We start from the raw sequence: 16,201 nt of genomic DNA, 5'->3' as shown, positions 1-16,201 counted from the left end.
TAAAGTATGTGTCAGAAGTTCATGTCATTGAACATTTCCAAAAAATATTATTTGGTTTGTTTTGAATTTCGCGCAAAGTTACTTGAAGGTTATCTGCGCTAGCCGTCCCTAATTTGGTAGTGTAAGACTAGAGAGAAGGCAAATAGTCATTACCACCTACCGCTAGCTCTTGGGCTACTCTTTTACCAACAAATAGTGTGATTCACCATCATACTATAACGTTCCCACAGCTGAAAGGGCGAACACGTTTGGTTTTTGCGGATTCGAACCCACGACCATTGGATTACGAGTCGAGTGCATTAACCACCTGGCCATGCCGGTCCATACATTACACGTGAAGAAAACTTAAAAATAATTACTTTTATTTTGTTATTTCAAGAGTTTGGCTACAGTAATTCAAGAGATAAAATATTAGAATTAATTAACTCGAAGTTATGGAAACTACCAATGTGGCGTTTTATATGTTATTCAGCAAAATGAACATCCAAACGGAAATAAGAAAAACTAATACCTAATATCTGTCACAAGTGCGGGTGTGATTTTACAGAATTAACAGATATTTTGTACTATTCAAGTCAAAGAAGCTCTTAAAACAAGTAAAAATAAAAAACAAACGTATAGTTTATATGTTCTTAAAGCATGCGATGATTATTTGCTAGTGAAATTAATTACTTGTGTTTTGAGTTCTTGTCTAAGGGAGAGTAGATGTTAAACTAGTTTGGTCCTCACTAGGAGAAGAAAAATGTGTCAAGGGTTGAATGGCCTACAGAAAGCGAGAACTGTTTGGTTATACCTTCAGGGTTAGCATGGTTCAGTTGAAAAAATGAGCTATCACATATTTTATTTAAAATGTTTTAGCCTGAAAATTACAATCACACCATTTATTGTAAAATACTTTTGCTTGTTTCTTGGGTCATAAAGGATAACAACAAAATTAAGAGAATGCAAGTCTTGTTTGGGAAATATTAATTTGAACGTATTTTTGAATAATTTCAGGAAAAGCCTCTAAAAAACAAAGAAGTGCTGGTTAGAAGTTGTAATCTTAGGCTTAAGACAACTAGTTTAAAATATTTTCAAATCTGCCTCTGCTGTATGGCAAAAATAATATTTCTCTAACATTGTTGATTTCAGGTATTGATGCTGAGTTACTCAGTCATGGTGCTTTGTTCTAAGTCAGTAACATCTTTATTGTACTATCAGTAAAAATCATTCCTTCTCATCACAAGGGCCCGGCATGGCCAAGCGCGTAAGGCGTGCGACTCGTAATCCGAGGGTCGCGGGTTCGAGCCCGCGTCGCGCTAAACATGCTCACCCTCCCAGCCGTGGGGGCGTATAATGTGACGGTCAATCCCACTATTCGTTGGTAAAAGAGTAGCCCAAGAGTTGGCGGTGGGTGGTGATGACTAGCTGCCTTCCCTCTAGTCTTACACTGCAAAATTAGGGACGGCTAGCACAGATAGCCCTCGAGTAGCTTTGTGCGAAATTCCAAAACAAACAAAACAAACTCATCACGAGATATGTTGGAAAACGTTATTGTAGAGCAAGACGAGCAAAGCAGCTTATGCAAATTTTTTCAGCTTTTATGTTTTACGTTTTTATCCCAGTCTAGAAAATCGTTTTTTTTTTTTATCTGACTAAGGGTTTGTTGCTAGCAAAAACATCTTAATATCACTCAATGTTCAAATATTAAGGTTCTCCTTATCTCTGTATATAACTAGACAAGAAAATGGAACAGGAACAGGCTAGTTTGTCGAAGTGTTTAAAATAATTGTTTGAGAGGTAGGTCGTGCGAGTGATTAGTACGAATGGTAACCGCTGTTTTCGTGAGTTTGACAGGGGGGTTGTGCAATGTTCTCATGAATGTAATACTTTAGTAGCATAAGTTTTAAAAGGTAATTTACTAAATATCACATTCTCAGTTTAAAAACAAAACTGTTTTATTTGAGCAAGAGTTTAATTTCGTGAAGGTGTAAATTGTAGGACAATACAGAAAAACTAGGATTAGCCTAAGAAAAATTAACAACTTTATGGGTGGTGTAGACTGTGTATCTGTTATATATGAAGATATTTCTTCACGGACAGCAACATCCTGTAACAACACGTAACTTCTGTTTTCCATCCTCAGCAGAGGGAAACAGAAATAACGTGAAACGTCGAGATATATGAACCATTATTATCACAAGCTGTTGTGATTCATAAAGAAACGTCATCATATAAACCAATAATTTTGGGTTTGTAAGTGCCATGTATTTAGAAAGTGCCTTACTACTTTCCTCTACGGTATGGTATAAAATCGTGTAGCATTTTCAGTTCTATTACTTTAATTATATAAAGTATCTACCACTTGCTTTCAATGAACAGTTGGAAGCATTCAGAGATTTTTACAGTGAGTTCCTATAATGTTTCAGCAAGTCCATAATGAGATATTGTGCTATTTTCTAGTCCATGCATCTGTGAAGTAATAAAATTCCATATGAAAAAGTCCATCATCATTATTCCTTGCAAATTCAGTGACAACTTAAGTGCCTTCCCTATATTGTGTCCATCCAATGGTTTACAAAGCTGTGATCCAATAAGACTGAACTAACCCATAATGAAGTGGAGCGAATGATTGCAACAATGGTTTTAACTGCTCCAATATTCACGTCAGCCTTTCCAGATATATCTCAAACACGATGCTGGCATCAAAGGAGGAATGACGTACAATATAATCACCAAGAAAGACACTCCTATATTGTTAAATATTATCTTATCATTTTGACATCTAAGAGAATTTATGATTACTCTAGTAACAATATATGTGACGATTCACAATCACGGTGTGATGGGAATTAGCCTCGATACTGCGTGTGGTTTTACTAGTAATATGCGAGTCAGCTGTCTCCATTTTTTTTAAATTTCACTAACATTACTACATCTGGCTGTTAGTGTCACCACGTCTGAGCTTCTGATGCAACAACAAATTTTAGGGATTTAATTTTCCATAATTTGAAATGCACGAGACAGTTGCTCAGTTGGCATCATTTTGTTGAGCAGTTATACATGCAGATCCACGAGGACTAATTACTGCCTTTTTTGGAACTGCTACGATATATTTCTCATTTTGGCAGTGCTGGACCTGCTTGAGGGTGTTTCTCTCAACTACATTGCTGGTCTTATGAGACTATATAACCTGAAAAAGGACAATATGATGAAATGTACCTTAAATAGCTCAAATGTTGTTTGTGGAGCACATTAACAGCCTTTTTAGGCATTCTTACTCTTCAGGGCAAACTATGTATTTCGTTGACTACAAAGTAGATGTCATAGGAAAACTTATCCGTCCTTTCACGCCTGTTAGAATGATGGGTAACAACTGTTATTCATATCTACAGCTTGTGCAGTCTTTAACGATTAGTGCATGTTGGTTAACTTTTTAGTACAGTCAGTAAGAGTGCTTGTGTTTTGTCAAGTTGTTGAACTTGGGATTTAATCATGGGATATGCTACTGTAAATAATTTCAGATAACATTATTTATTGGAATATATTACAGAAGAACTGATCTCTAACGAAGAATAAAATATTTATTTTGTTAATTTCAATGACAAGTTTTATGTGTGAATGGGCAGAAGAGTGTTAGCCAGGAAGTTTGAGCAATTAAAAGAAAAGTCTTGACAGTGCATTCGTTAGTGGAAGTGCTCGGTTTTATTTCTTGTTTCTATCCTACGAAATGAAGATAATTGGATGCTACACAAGTTTTCCTTTGTGCACGGAGTACTGAAATTAATAATTAAAATTTGATTTTTAGTTAAGCAAAAAAACTACAAAAGTGGGCTATCTGCGCAGTGCTTACCATGGGTATTGAAACCCAACTGATGTCGTTCTAAGTTTCAGATGTACCACTGAGTTACTGGGGGGCAATTAACTTAATATAAATGCACTTTGAAGCAATGTTCAAGACAAAATGTATGTTTAAAACACTTAAGGTTAAAACTACTCTATATTTTTTTAAATAAAAGGAAGTATATATTTTTAAACTGAAACACAATTTGACTTAACTTTTACATTCTTTCAAAAGTTTAGAGTCATATTTTGGAGGAAAAGAAATGATTCTTAACGCAATACCTCCAGTGTATTGGCTCTTTTGTTTTATCTCCTTCGATAACCCTGGTAATAAACGGTTTAGAAAGAGTAATTACGTGTGGAAGAATTTATTATGAACTTCAAGGGTTTACAGTTGTTGAGGTAGTTTTGTTTCTAATATGCAGCAACATAGATAAAAACAATTTCTATTATAACAATTAAAATATTGTAGTCTTCACATGGGTGCAAATAATATTAACTTGAATGAGCAAAAATACCTTACACTCATGAAAGTAAATTTCATACACTAGGAGGCATACATTTACTGATTAATAAATAAAAACAAACTACTCTACTTTACAAATTATTTATTCTTACATTAAACTTTACAAACATGCCACACAGTAATTTTGTGTAAAAACCCTTTCAACACTGTCTAAAAAAGATCACATAACTGTATTTTTATAGTATCTATGTTCATTGCAGAAGACATAGACTAGAAAGAGTTCTAAAAATGTAGGATATAGTGTTGCTGAAAGTGAACATTAGTAAACCATAAAAAAGAAAAAAAAAGACATTTACTACATTAATTGAAAGATTAAATTTTTAACTGGTTACGGAAACTTCCAATATTTGACGTAAAAACCACTGATTGATTTGCACTTTTTCACCCTCAAGAACAATAAAAGTGCCACTTCGTAGAAGTACGATCAGTATGAGGGCAGACAAGTGGATCACACAGTGTAAAGACATACCCTCATGAACGGTACATATTTTACTAATTATAGCTTTGAATACAAAGTTAGTGCAAACACCTGAGGTATTTGATCTCCAAACATCTATCCATAAAATTGAAAAGCGCCACCAGGTGGTGAAGTGGCGAGAATTGGTACTTGCGATGTGCTATATGTAGTAATTGTTGTTTTGTAAGGGCTAGTGCTTGTTACAGTACGATATTTTGTGCTAAAAGCATTGTAGATAAGTGTGTATATCCGAGTACTGGTACTAGTAGCTGTTGTGACAGTAGTATATGATGATGTCACTGTGCTGTATTGTTGGGGGACGGGTGGCTGGAGTTGGGTGCCGATCAACTGTTGCAGTTGTTGTTGTTGCTGGAGTGCTTGAGTGTTGATAATAGGCTGAACAGTTGTGGTCAACGTCGTAATTGTACGCGTTTTAGTAGAAAGTGACTCAGACAGTGTCCTCGAGCGTGTAATTCGACCGTCGTAGTATCTAACAACTTTCGTGCTATACACAGTATCAGTGGTTATGTAAGAAGTCTTCTTTGTAATTGTGGAATACAGTGTCACCTGACGATTCAGCTGTTGCAAGCCCAAATATACAGCTGCAAGGGGGTTTTGGTTCAGCGATAACAGTGGGTTAGAGATCTGTAAGGGAAGATTTCTTGAATTTGAAAGTGACAACATTGAAGAATCCAGGTTGGATGTTTCGAGGGGAAGTCGAGTCTGGGGCATTTGCTGTTCCAGGGTCGACTGAGGCAAAAATAAATCATCTTGAAGATCATCTGTCAGACTCGAGTTGAAAGGAAGTTCAACATTCGATTCTAGGGTGTGATTTAGCAGTAAAAGATCATTTGCTGGTAACGTACGATATGCTGTGATAAGTTTACGGATGAAGAAACTCTCCGTAATTGTATGGGTAACCATATCCTCTCCATCCAGAGTAGAAACAAGCGAGGTACGTAAGGAGTGCTCTGTGGTGGAGTAAGTGCGAGAAAACACGTAGTACGAAGACCCATCTGTTGACACTAAAGCTTTATTTCTATCTACAGTTTCTGTGGCATCAAGTTCGTAGGACGCCAGCTCAGAAGGTTCAAGTGTACGTTGAAGAGATGTTGTAATAGTCAAAGTTCGTACGGACTTCCGACGACCCACGTGCAACGTAACTTCACTAGTAATAGTTGCTAACTCGTAAATGACACGTGCTGGATCTATGGATGTTGAAGGATTATCGGTAGCATTATCTTCATCTTCTTCTTCCATCTCTTCTTCTTCTCTTGATTTTATATTGTCTTCTTCCATCTTATCATCAAGTCGGCTCGTCAGTTTCACTTTGAACCGATTTAGTTGGACCTGCGATACAAATACAAAATATAGGCTATTTGTGTGTGTGTGTTTCAGTGCAGAATAATAAACCTTTACAAAAGTGCTTTTAATTTTGCAGATTATATTCCCATTTAACTATTACTAATAGATCATACATTTGTCTGTTTAGTTAAACTGTCAGCACCGTATTTAAAAATAGGACTAACTTTACTATTGTTAACTTACCGTGTGAGTGTTTCTTTGCCGAGGTATATAACGAAATCTTTCTGTCGACCTTCTCGAAGTATGCAACTTAATGAAAGTGTTTGCTTGATTTGAAGACTTCGACGTAGTTGAACGCAATCTAAATCGTGATCTACTGGAGGTACTTTTAAGTCCAGTGTCCAATGACTGAGTGGGATTGCTTGATAGTTGAAGACCAGGGTCTATAGGTTTAAAGGAAGACTGCAGCACAGTATTGCTAGCAATACCATTGTCTTTCTTCTTCTCAACAATTTTATGTTTTTGATCTAGAAGAGCAAAATCTGTTGCAGAAGTTTGCCTTTGGTTCGTAAGCTGTGGCGATTTGTTTTTGGTAGCTGAACTAGGACTACTGGGTGTAAACTGTATGGCTTTTGTTACAGAGGGCTCGATTTTGTTTTGGACTGTTTTCAAGTGGCTTGAGGCGTCTGACCATAAGGAACCTAGTTTGGATGTACTCTTTAAAATTTGAGCATATTTTCCATCTATGTACGTCCCGATAACGCTTGTTTCGAGTACCATTGTAGTCCCATCTTGTATACTTTTTCCTGTTACTACAGTTACCAGCCCAATAGGGTATTGTGGTAAAGTAGGAGTGAGTTGCTGAGCAACAGTACCGGCTACTTGCTTGCTTGTGGTAATGGGCAACTTTTTAAAAGACTCAAATGTAGACGTCTGACTATGAACAGAATGTGACTCCTCTGAGGAAAGATCGTTATGTAGAAGCTTCGGACTATAGGAATCCTTTAGTACGTTCTCAAGGTCTTGATCTGGTTTCAATATTCCATGTGTTTGGGTGTAAGCAAGATCCTGAATTTCTGAGTTTTCTGCATTGTCAGGTACCGTGGTTGATGGTATTGAAGGAATAGTCTTAGAATGAGAGGGTAACTTATCAGTTTTGTCAGATTTGGCAGGTGTGAATACAATGACGGTGTTGTCAACAGTTGTTCGAAAGTTCAGAAATCCTCGTACTGTTATAGTTGGCAGAATCTCTGCTGGAGCTGTAACCAGATCTTCTGAATTGACTATCCAAACTGAAAGGATGAACAAATCTAGTTTTTAAAGTTAAACATTTGAAACTTTTATCTATAGAAGTATATACAGGTGAAATAGTTCTTAATTATTGAAAGTATAAGCATATGTTTAACAATACTTAACTACAGAAACGAATTATGTAATAAATCATGTGTAACGTTTCTTGTCTAAGTGTATATAAAACACTCGTAAGTATATCAACCTGTTTCAGTTGTGTAGCATATAACATGTATTGCCTACAGATGTATAACATATACATATAAATACTTGCACTTCCAGCCTATAAATGTAATAACATATAACATTTTCTTTCTAAAGCTGTTTCATATATACAGATATAAATAAGCACTTCATGTATACAGATGTATAACATTTTCTGGCTGTACATGTATAACACATATATTTCAACACTCCATGCCACAAATGTGCAACGTTTAATATAGCTCGTAAACTCACTCTTATTTTTAACAAATGAAGTTCCTTCTGTCGCATGGAAAAGAAAAATTCATTCAATTTTTAGGTACATTAAAATACATTCTTCTTATTTAAGTTTGCACAAATTTTATCAAATATCACGACATTTTAAACATTTTATTATCTACACTTTAATTACAGTTGATATTGATTAGTTAGTTATAGTTAGTTATCACCATTAGATTCCATCTAAGAACGTAGAGACGCAATCACTTGCGGATTCTTCAACAAGTATTTAAGTGAGTAGGTTGTTAGCCTACTGCACCGAGCCGTCCCTAATTTAGCAGTGTAAGACTAGAGGGAAGGCAGCTAGTCATCACCACCCACAGCCAACTCTTGGGTTACTCTTTTACCAACGAATAGTGGGATTGACCGTCACATTGTAACGCCCTCACGGCTGGGAGGTCGGGCATGTTTGGCGTGACGCGGGCACGAACCCGCGACCCTCGGATTACGAGTCGCACGCCTTACTCGCTTCTAAGTATTATTATTGATGTATATACAATGTTATCATTTTAAGTATTATTATTGAAGTACATACAATGTTATCATTTTAAGTATTATTATTGAAGTACATACAATGTTATCATTTTAAGTATTATTATTAAAGTATATACAATGTTATCATTTTCCTGTTCGGCTTCTATAAAATATTTAATTTTATTTATTACCTCCTGTTTCCTGCTACTTATGTTTTGTAGGTAACAGACGTAAGTTGTGTTAGACACACCTCATATTATGTTTAACATATTGTTCTTCAGATATTTATTGGACGATTTAGACATTAGTTTAAGTTTTTATTTATTATCTTGTATTTTCAAAAACATTAGTTTTTTATTGTACTCTTGGTAAGTTCCTACTATTTGATCTAAACTTTTGGCCCGCCATGGCCAGGTCGGTTAAGGCGTGCGACTCGTAATCTGAGGGTCGCGGGTTCGCATCCCCGTCGCACCAAACATGCTCGCCCTTTCAGCCGTGGGGGCGTTATAATGTGACGGTCAATCCCACTATTCGTTGGTAAAAGAGTAGTCCAAGAGTTGGCGGTGGGTGGTGAAGACTAGCTGCTTTCCCTGTAGTCTTACACTGCTAAATTAGGGACGGCTAGCGAAGATAGCAGATAGCTTTGCGCGAAATTAAAAAACAAACAAACAAATCTTGATCCAAACAGTAACTTGTGCCGTAACAATATATCTCAGGTACTGCGTTTCTCTGACGTTATAATGCAGTGTAGTTTAATAGATTTTCATTGGTCACAAGACAAAGTTGAGAAGAACCGCAGAAAATTCAGGTAGTTAGAAAGTTAATTCTACGATTGTACTGAGTAAAAGCAAGACAGTGATTGAAGCCAAAGGTTGGCGCTTATGCGTACCGAGAGTAAAGGCTTTGTTATATTATTTCTTTATTTTAACTTTCATCAACAGTATTCATATGATTATTTAATATAATTTATTATATTTTTATTATTATACTTTTGTTATAGAAATGATTTTCTATTGTTAGTTTAGTATAAAGAATTAGGACAAACCTAAGATGGTCGAACTTCGTGAGATATTACTAGAATTATTTCCGAATATATTGTTAAAAGCGAAACAATGCGTTGTAATCTATATGAGTAGAAACAAAATGTTTAATTAGATATGAACAATACTAGGCTGAATATCAATTTTGTACCAAGTAGTTGAGCTTTCTGTGAATAAAAGTTGTAAAATTTTATGCCTACAGATGTGCAATACTCGTATTTTTATGTGTGTGTATATACATATACATGTACTTCATGCCTACAGATGCATAACATATTATATAACAGTCCATGCCTATAGATAAAATAATTACAATGCTTTAGTTTTTCTGGCACGTTTTAACTGATTTTAACAGATGTAAGAATTGAGTTGATTGTAGCCCGAAATAATATTTATACACAATCATGATTATTATTTGTTTTAATTATAAAAGTCAATATAAGAAGTAATTGAATTTTCTCTAAATTTTTACATATATGCTAATTTATTACTAAGTAAGCGCCTCCTGGTCTCCAAAGTCAGTGATTCCAAAAAAGAATGGTTCTACGTTTGTAAAACGTTTGTAAATTTTAAATTGCCCCCCCCCAGTGGCTCAGCGGTAAATCTGTGGACTTACAACGCTAAAAATCGGGTTTCGATACCCGTGGTGGGCAAAGCACAGATAGCCCATTGTGTAGCTTTGTGCTTAATTCAAAACAACAACAAATTTTAACAAAGAATAAAATTTTAAAAGTAGTTTTGCGTTTAATTTGCTATTAAGTATTCATTTCAATACATTAGTCTGGTGTTTTTTTTTCTCGCCTTATTTATCAAATACCTACGAATTTAAACTAAGTTATCAAAACAATTTCCTTAGAATAACAAATAGAAAGGTCGCCAGCTTGTTTGGAAGTAAGTCTTAAAATATGAAAATGAGATTTTGACATAAAATAGGTTATGTTACAAAAGAAATGGTAACCCAGAATTTGTTGACATACCTACGTACAAAACTTCTGAAAATTTCGTCTTTTTCGGTTAGGCATGGCCAGATGGGTTAAGACGTTCGATTTGTCATCTTAGGGCCGCGGGTTTGAATTCCCGTCGCACCAAACATGCTCGCCCTTTCAGCCGTGGAGGCGTCATAACGTAACAGCCAATCCCCCTATTCGTTGGTAAAAGAGTAGCCCAAGAGTTGGCAGTGGGTGGTGATGACTAGTTGCCTTCCCTCTAGTCTTACACTGCTAAATTAGAAACGGCTGGCGCGGATAGCCCTCGTGTAACTTTGCGCGAAATTCAAACACAAATCAAACTTTTTTGGCTATTTAATAGAAATCCTAAGTCGTAGAGGAAAAGGACAGTGAAGCACTGAAATATTTTCATTAAAACAAAGTGTATCATTATACTAAGATATATTCAGGCGAAAAGTAGTTTCAAACTGATAATATTTGTAATAAAGAAAATAAAATATTTTTAAAACACTCGTATTGACACTTCGACTTCACGAATATATATATATATATCTAGTTTTTCATGCTTTTCTTGGGCTTGAAGAATGACGAATAGTGTAGCTGTGATGTATCTGTGTAAAACAATTCTAACAAACCTCACACTGAAGTTTTTCTAATTCATATTGTAGAGATTAAATTATTATCAATTTTTTCTCTGTGTTTATTCTATTAAACATGAAGTCTACTATATTATCTAAACAGTGTACACGTACAAATAGTTAAGCTACAATTCCTACCCATTTTATCTTTACATCTTTCCATGGTTTGCTCTTTTGTAAAACATGTCTTTTTTATATATATCATATTTTTACATGACTGACCCCTTTATTCTAACTTGGCTGCTTTTACACACGTATTATTATTTTAAGCTTAATTAAAAATAAGATTCATTTCAAAGAGGAGGTTTAAATCCAAACTATTAGAGTACGTTAACAAAACAAGTGCAACGTTTTTACAGTGGTTCCAATTCAGAAAAAAATCTTAGAGGTTAGGGTAGTGACAAACGGAATCCTAATTTGTATTTCAGAGCGGCTGGTATCTTGAAAACAACCTAGGAAGGTCAAAACGTTGTTATCTCCTTATCAATAAAAATGTTAATACCCATACCAGCCATTCTGAGATACATTTTTATTTCAAGTGAGTTTCTCGTCATCAAGAATAAATCCTAAGTTCTATAAAATATACGAACTGTTGATAACATAGCATGTTCCGGAGTTCATATATCAAGTGAAATTGCAGAGGGTTACGAGAAACAATAACAACATAAACATAAAAAAAAATGATTTTGTAATTTGAATATAAATATTAGTAATTTTACATAAACAAAGCTCATTATCGAAATGTTTTAAATTTCCTAGAAAGAATTAAGGCTCAGACGAGGAGGCTGCTCCCAGTGTCACCATTAATAGTATATCCACCAGGACATTCCTTCAAATGAGGTTATCCACATGCCCGTTGAACACCATTGGCACAGCGGATCGTCTGCAGACTTAAACCACTAGAAACTGGATTTCAATACTTGTGTTGGCCAGAGAACAGATAGGCCTTTATGTAGCTTTGTGCTTAATAACAAACAAACAACCTGCCCTCTAGGTCCCAGAGACATCAGTTTCAAACTAATGGCTGTGGAAAGTAATTCACGCTTAAAATATTCAAACAAATATCAGTGTATATGTTGCAGTACACAAGCAGTAGTATAAATTAATGTGTACCAATGCAGTTCTGTCTGGTAATGGCCTTCCTTTATTTACTGTATGTTTTTTCTCTTTGAAGAGAAGAAAACGTACAAGAAAAAAACAACAATAACTTTACCTAGTTTTGACTGCCTATTTCTTTAAATCAAAAAGTAGATGAATCTTTCGTTTATAGTGTGATGTAAAACTGTTTCAGTTTGTTCAGAAACAGACATATGAATAGTGATATTCAAGTATTTGGAACAGCTGTCGTAATACCCCAGATCTGACCAAAAGTCTGTCCTGTATATGAAGTCGTGGCAGCATTACTCCACCCTCCTAACATGGCTATATTCATTATCGTACCTGTATTTTTTTTTTTAATTTACTTCACAACTTGTACACATGGCTGAATAAAAAAGTATAACTTATATTATAGACAATTAGGGCGTGTTATTTGCTGCAGGAGATTTCTCGTGTCAGCTCAACTCGTGCTTGAAGCTGTAAACAGTAAATAAATCTGTAAACCAAGAAGTAGGGTTAACTTGTTGACAATTAGAGTACGTAATTCACTGTTGCAGAATTTCTCTCTCTGGTTCGCACCTCGTGTATGTGGTTGTTTTGAGTGATTGCACGTTTGAATCAAACACTAGGGACTAACAGTGATGGAAACTGAAGCCTACGTTTGCCAGACAGAAAAATACATTTTGGTAATAAATCCATTAGATAAAAAGGCAGATCTTTTCTGCTAAACGAAATCAACCAAATTAATATGGACATTAGTAGAAGATGATAAGACACATAAACGCTTTAAATTGATAGTCGCTGTCGTGGAGTTCAAGGAAACAAGAAGAGCACAGAGCTCGAGCTTGCGGATCATTTAAAGCCCAGTTCCGTTGCTGACCGCACTCGATGATGCACACGGTAAGCATAGACCAGTTTTTGGTTACAGGCAGAGATTTCTGAGTATTATACGCTCGATTTTGTGTTCTTACGATCTCTAGTTAACTTATGTCTAGTAAATTTCTGGTCTGCATTACATCGCCATATTCATGTGCTTGTGAAGAGAAACTTCATGAACAACAAGAGATTAATCCTACAAATAATAACTAGAAATAAGTAATGCCGTTATGGTATTAATTTTATGGTTCATTTTAATGGTTGTAAGTAGTCATAATTTGTTTCACGAAAAAGTACCAAGGTTTTCACATCACGCATTAGACTCATCTGATGTGTCTTTAATTTGAAAATTAACTGACTTTAATCTAAGACAATGAGGAAGGTGCTTTCTACAGTGTTTGTTTCTAATAATGAAGTTGAAACAGTTTCATGTGAGAAAAATTCTTAAACGGATAAAAATATCGGAACGTGTTGCTCAAACACTTATCTGTAGACTTTAAAACGTAACATTTTGTCACTGTGATGTCACTTCCGGTAAAAGCAAAACATAACCATAACAATTTATAATGACCAGTAATGCGAAGAGCATTATATATATATGTATATCCACTAGTTAAACCTGTTAAGGTAGAAATGCGTGGATACGTGCCTATCATAATCGAGACTGCAGTTGAAGAGCGACTGGCGCCCTGAAACATAAGCTGTTTACCTAGACCTCCCCTCTCCCCAAAACAAAAAACAAGCAAACTTGTTGGCCTTTACATTTGAGAACTATTCATGTTTCCGAGGAACAAATGGAGAAAATATTTCATAAATCAGTTATATATATGTACGATAATGTATTTCTCTTTATGCAGCCATGTATGTATGTACATATATATATACAAAATGAGAATAACGTAAGGGATTTTGGCACAATAACTTGAATATTAAAAATACTGCTCTCATATATCTGGGTCTTACGATCTTGACAAACGAGTTTTCCACAATACATGATTGATTCAAGTGGCCCGTGATCAGTTTAAGGACATGCGTTGTCTTTTTGTGTTAAAACTAGATGTAAGTTCGCTATTAAACTCATACATTATTATCTTGGACATATGAACACCTAACAACAGAGTATTTGAAATGAAAATGAAAGATTTTCGATAATAAAAACGAAATAGTTCATTTTTGTGTTAGCGAAGTAAAAAATATATATGTATTTCTGTGTTAGGGTAAAATGGCTGGATAAAATTGCTAAATTTTGTGTTAACAAAGAAACAAAACTAGAGAAGGAATGCTTATTTTCGTGTCAATAAAGTAGAACAGATTTACCGTTATACGTTTATTTTAATACCTACGTTTGCTTCACTATATATTTTTATACATGTGATGTATATTGTTAAATGTGTATTGTATATTAAAATACAGACTATATTTAGTCTTTTATCTGGTCTAGAACTCAATATTTTACCGACGGTCCAGGTCCATGACGAGCAAATTAATTCTGAGTTGATATTGTTGCATCTCACTTAAGCTAACACTGTCTTTTCTTGGCTGTTCTCACACCGGTTACAAGTTAACTTTTTCCTGTGAATATATTTGATGACTTCTTAGAAATAATAGCATCCGAAGTAACTCATAGAAATTGAGCGGTTGGTAATGTTCAAAATCTAAAAAGGTTCATGGTCAAATTTTGTAGTTTTCCAATTAATAAGTGTTAACCGCAACTATAGCTTCCAAGACTTATAGTATACTGTAGCTGACAAATAATAATAATAGTCTCTTGGCAACCGTTCCACAATTTTCGAAAACATGTAAACCACATATTGTTGATTTTTGCTCTCGAGAATCTCGCTTTGAACTATATAAACCAACACGTTAAGAGACAATTGTTATTATTTTGTCAGCTACAGTATATTATAAGCCTTGGAAGCTATAATTGTGGTAACTGCTTATTAATCGGAAAACTACAAAATTTGACCATGAACGTTTATAGGTTTTGAACATTACAAACTGTTCAACTTCTGTGAGTTACTTCGGATGTTATTATTTCTATGAGGTCATGAAATATCTTCACAGGAAAAGTTAGCTTCTAACACGTGTGAAACCAGCCAAGAAAAGAGACGGTTAGCTTAAGTGAGGTGCAACAATGTCAACTCAGAATTAATTTGCTGGTCATGGACCTGGACCGTCGGTGAAGTATTGAGTTCTAGATCAGATAGAAGACTAAGTATAGTTTGTAAGTTTCCAAAACTCTTGTATATAAACCAATATTTGTAATAATTATTTGTAATAATCGTCATTGAAAATTGTATCCTTATTTGTGAATTAAAATATATTTGTGCTAAGAAAGAAAATTGTGAAAATTGTATGAATCTCGTTGGTAAACACTATAAAGTTGATACATTTTAACATTTAATTAACTTTTAAATGGAAATTAAACTTTCAGACTATTTGAAATTGTAATACGTAACACACGTAATATAATAAATCGGAGACTCGTCCGAAGTAAATTATAACACGTAAGAAACTTAGAATAGAAACCTGAAGAAAGAACGTTTTTTTTCTGTGTTAATAAGCTAAAAATATATACTGGGAATAATAAGCTAGAAATAGAAAGTAGTAAAATAATGCTTATTTCTGGATTAACAAACTGAAAAAAAAGACTGGAGTGAAAATGTTTTACCGGAGTAACAAACTTGGAAAAAAACTTACTAAAGTAATAATATCAATTTTTATCTTAACAAACAAACTAAAGGATTGTTTGTTTGAATTTCGCACAAAGCTACTCGATAGCTATCTGTGCTATTAGTCCCTAATTTAGCAGTGTAAGACTAGAGGGAAGGCAGCTAGTCATCACCACCCACCGCCAACTCTTGGGCTACTCTTTTACCAACGAATAGTGGGATTGACCGTCACATTATAACGCCCCCACGGCTGAAAGGGCGAGCATGTTTGGCGCGAACCCGCGAACCTCAGATTACGAGTCGCACGCCTTAACACGCTTGGCCATGCTGGGCCTCAAACTGAACGAAAAACTGAAAAAAGGATGCTTCAGTATTAGTAGAAATAAAACTAAAGATTTTTTTTGCAGTTTACAATATGATAAAGAATCGAGAAAATAATACTCATTTTTCTGTTGATGAAATAATAAAAGGATTAAATTAGGAATATCTTTGTGCTTGGCTAGTTGTTTTAGAGCAAATCCACAAGGAGATAAATACTGTGTCCACCTACGGGAAATCGAGTTCCCAAGTGGC

The 16,201-nt window shown here is 34.9% G+C and overlaps 1 protein-coding gene across 1 annotated transcript in view; it reads right to left on the bottom strand.

Annotated features, from left to right (window-relative positions):
* Nucleotides 1-4,415: 4,415 nt before the first annotated feature.
* Nucleotides 4,416-16,201, bottom strand: part of LOC143225812 (uncharacterized) — a 50,396-nt gene continuing 38,610 nt past the window's right edge. Inside the window, exons 2-3 of the mRNA XM_076455855.1 lie at nucleotides 6,354-7,402; nucleotides 4,416-6,155 (exon numbers count right to left, since the gene is read on the bottom strand). Of these exons, the coding sequence (XP_076311970.1) occupies nucleotides 4,902-6,155; nucleotides 6,354-7,402 (2,303 nt within the window). The 3' untranslated portion in view covers nucleotides 4,416-4,901. The remainder of the gene's footprint in view (nucleotides 6,156-6,353; nucleotides 7,403-16,201) is intronic.

Source organism: Tachypleus tridentatus, chromosome 9, assembly GCF_004210375.1.
Source record: "Tachypleus tridentatus isolate NWPU-2018 chromosome 9, ASM421037v1, whole genome shotgun sequence".
NCBI classification, from domain to species: domain Eukaryota; kingdom Metazoa; phylum Arthropoda; class Merostomata; order Xiphosura; family Limulidae; genus Tachypleus; species Tachypleus tridentatus.
Note: the sequence above shows the minus strand (reverse complement) of the source record. Positions and strands in the feature narration are given on the sequence as shown.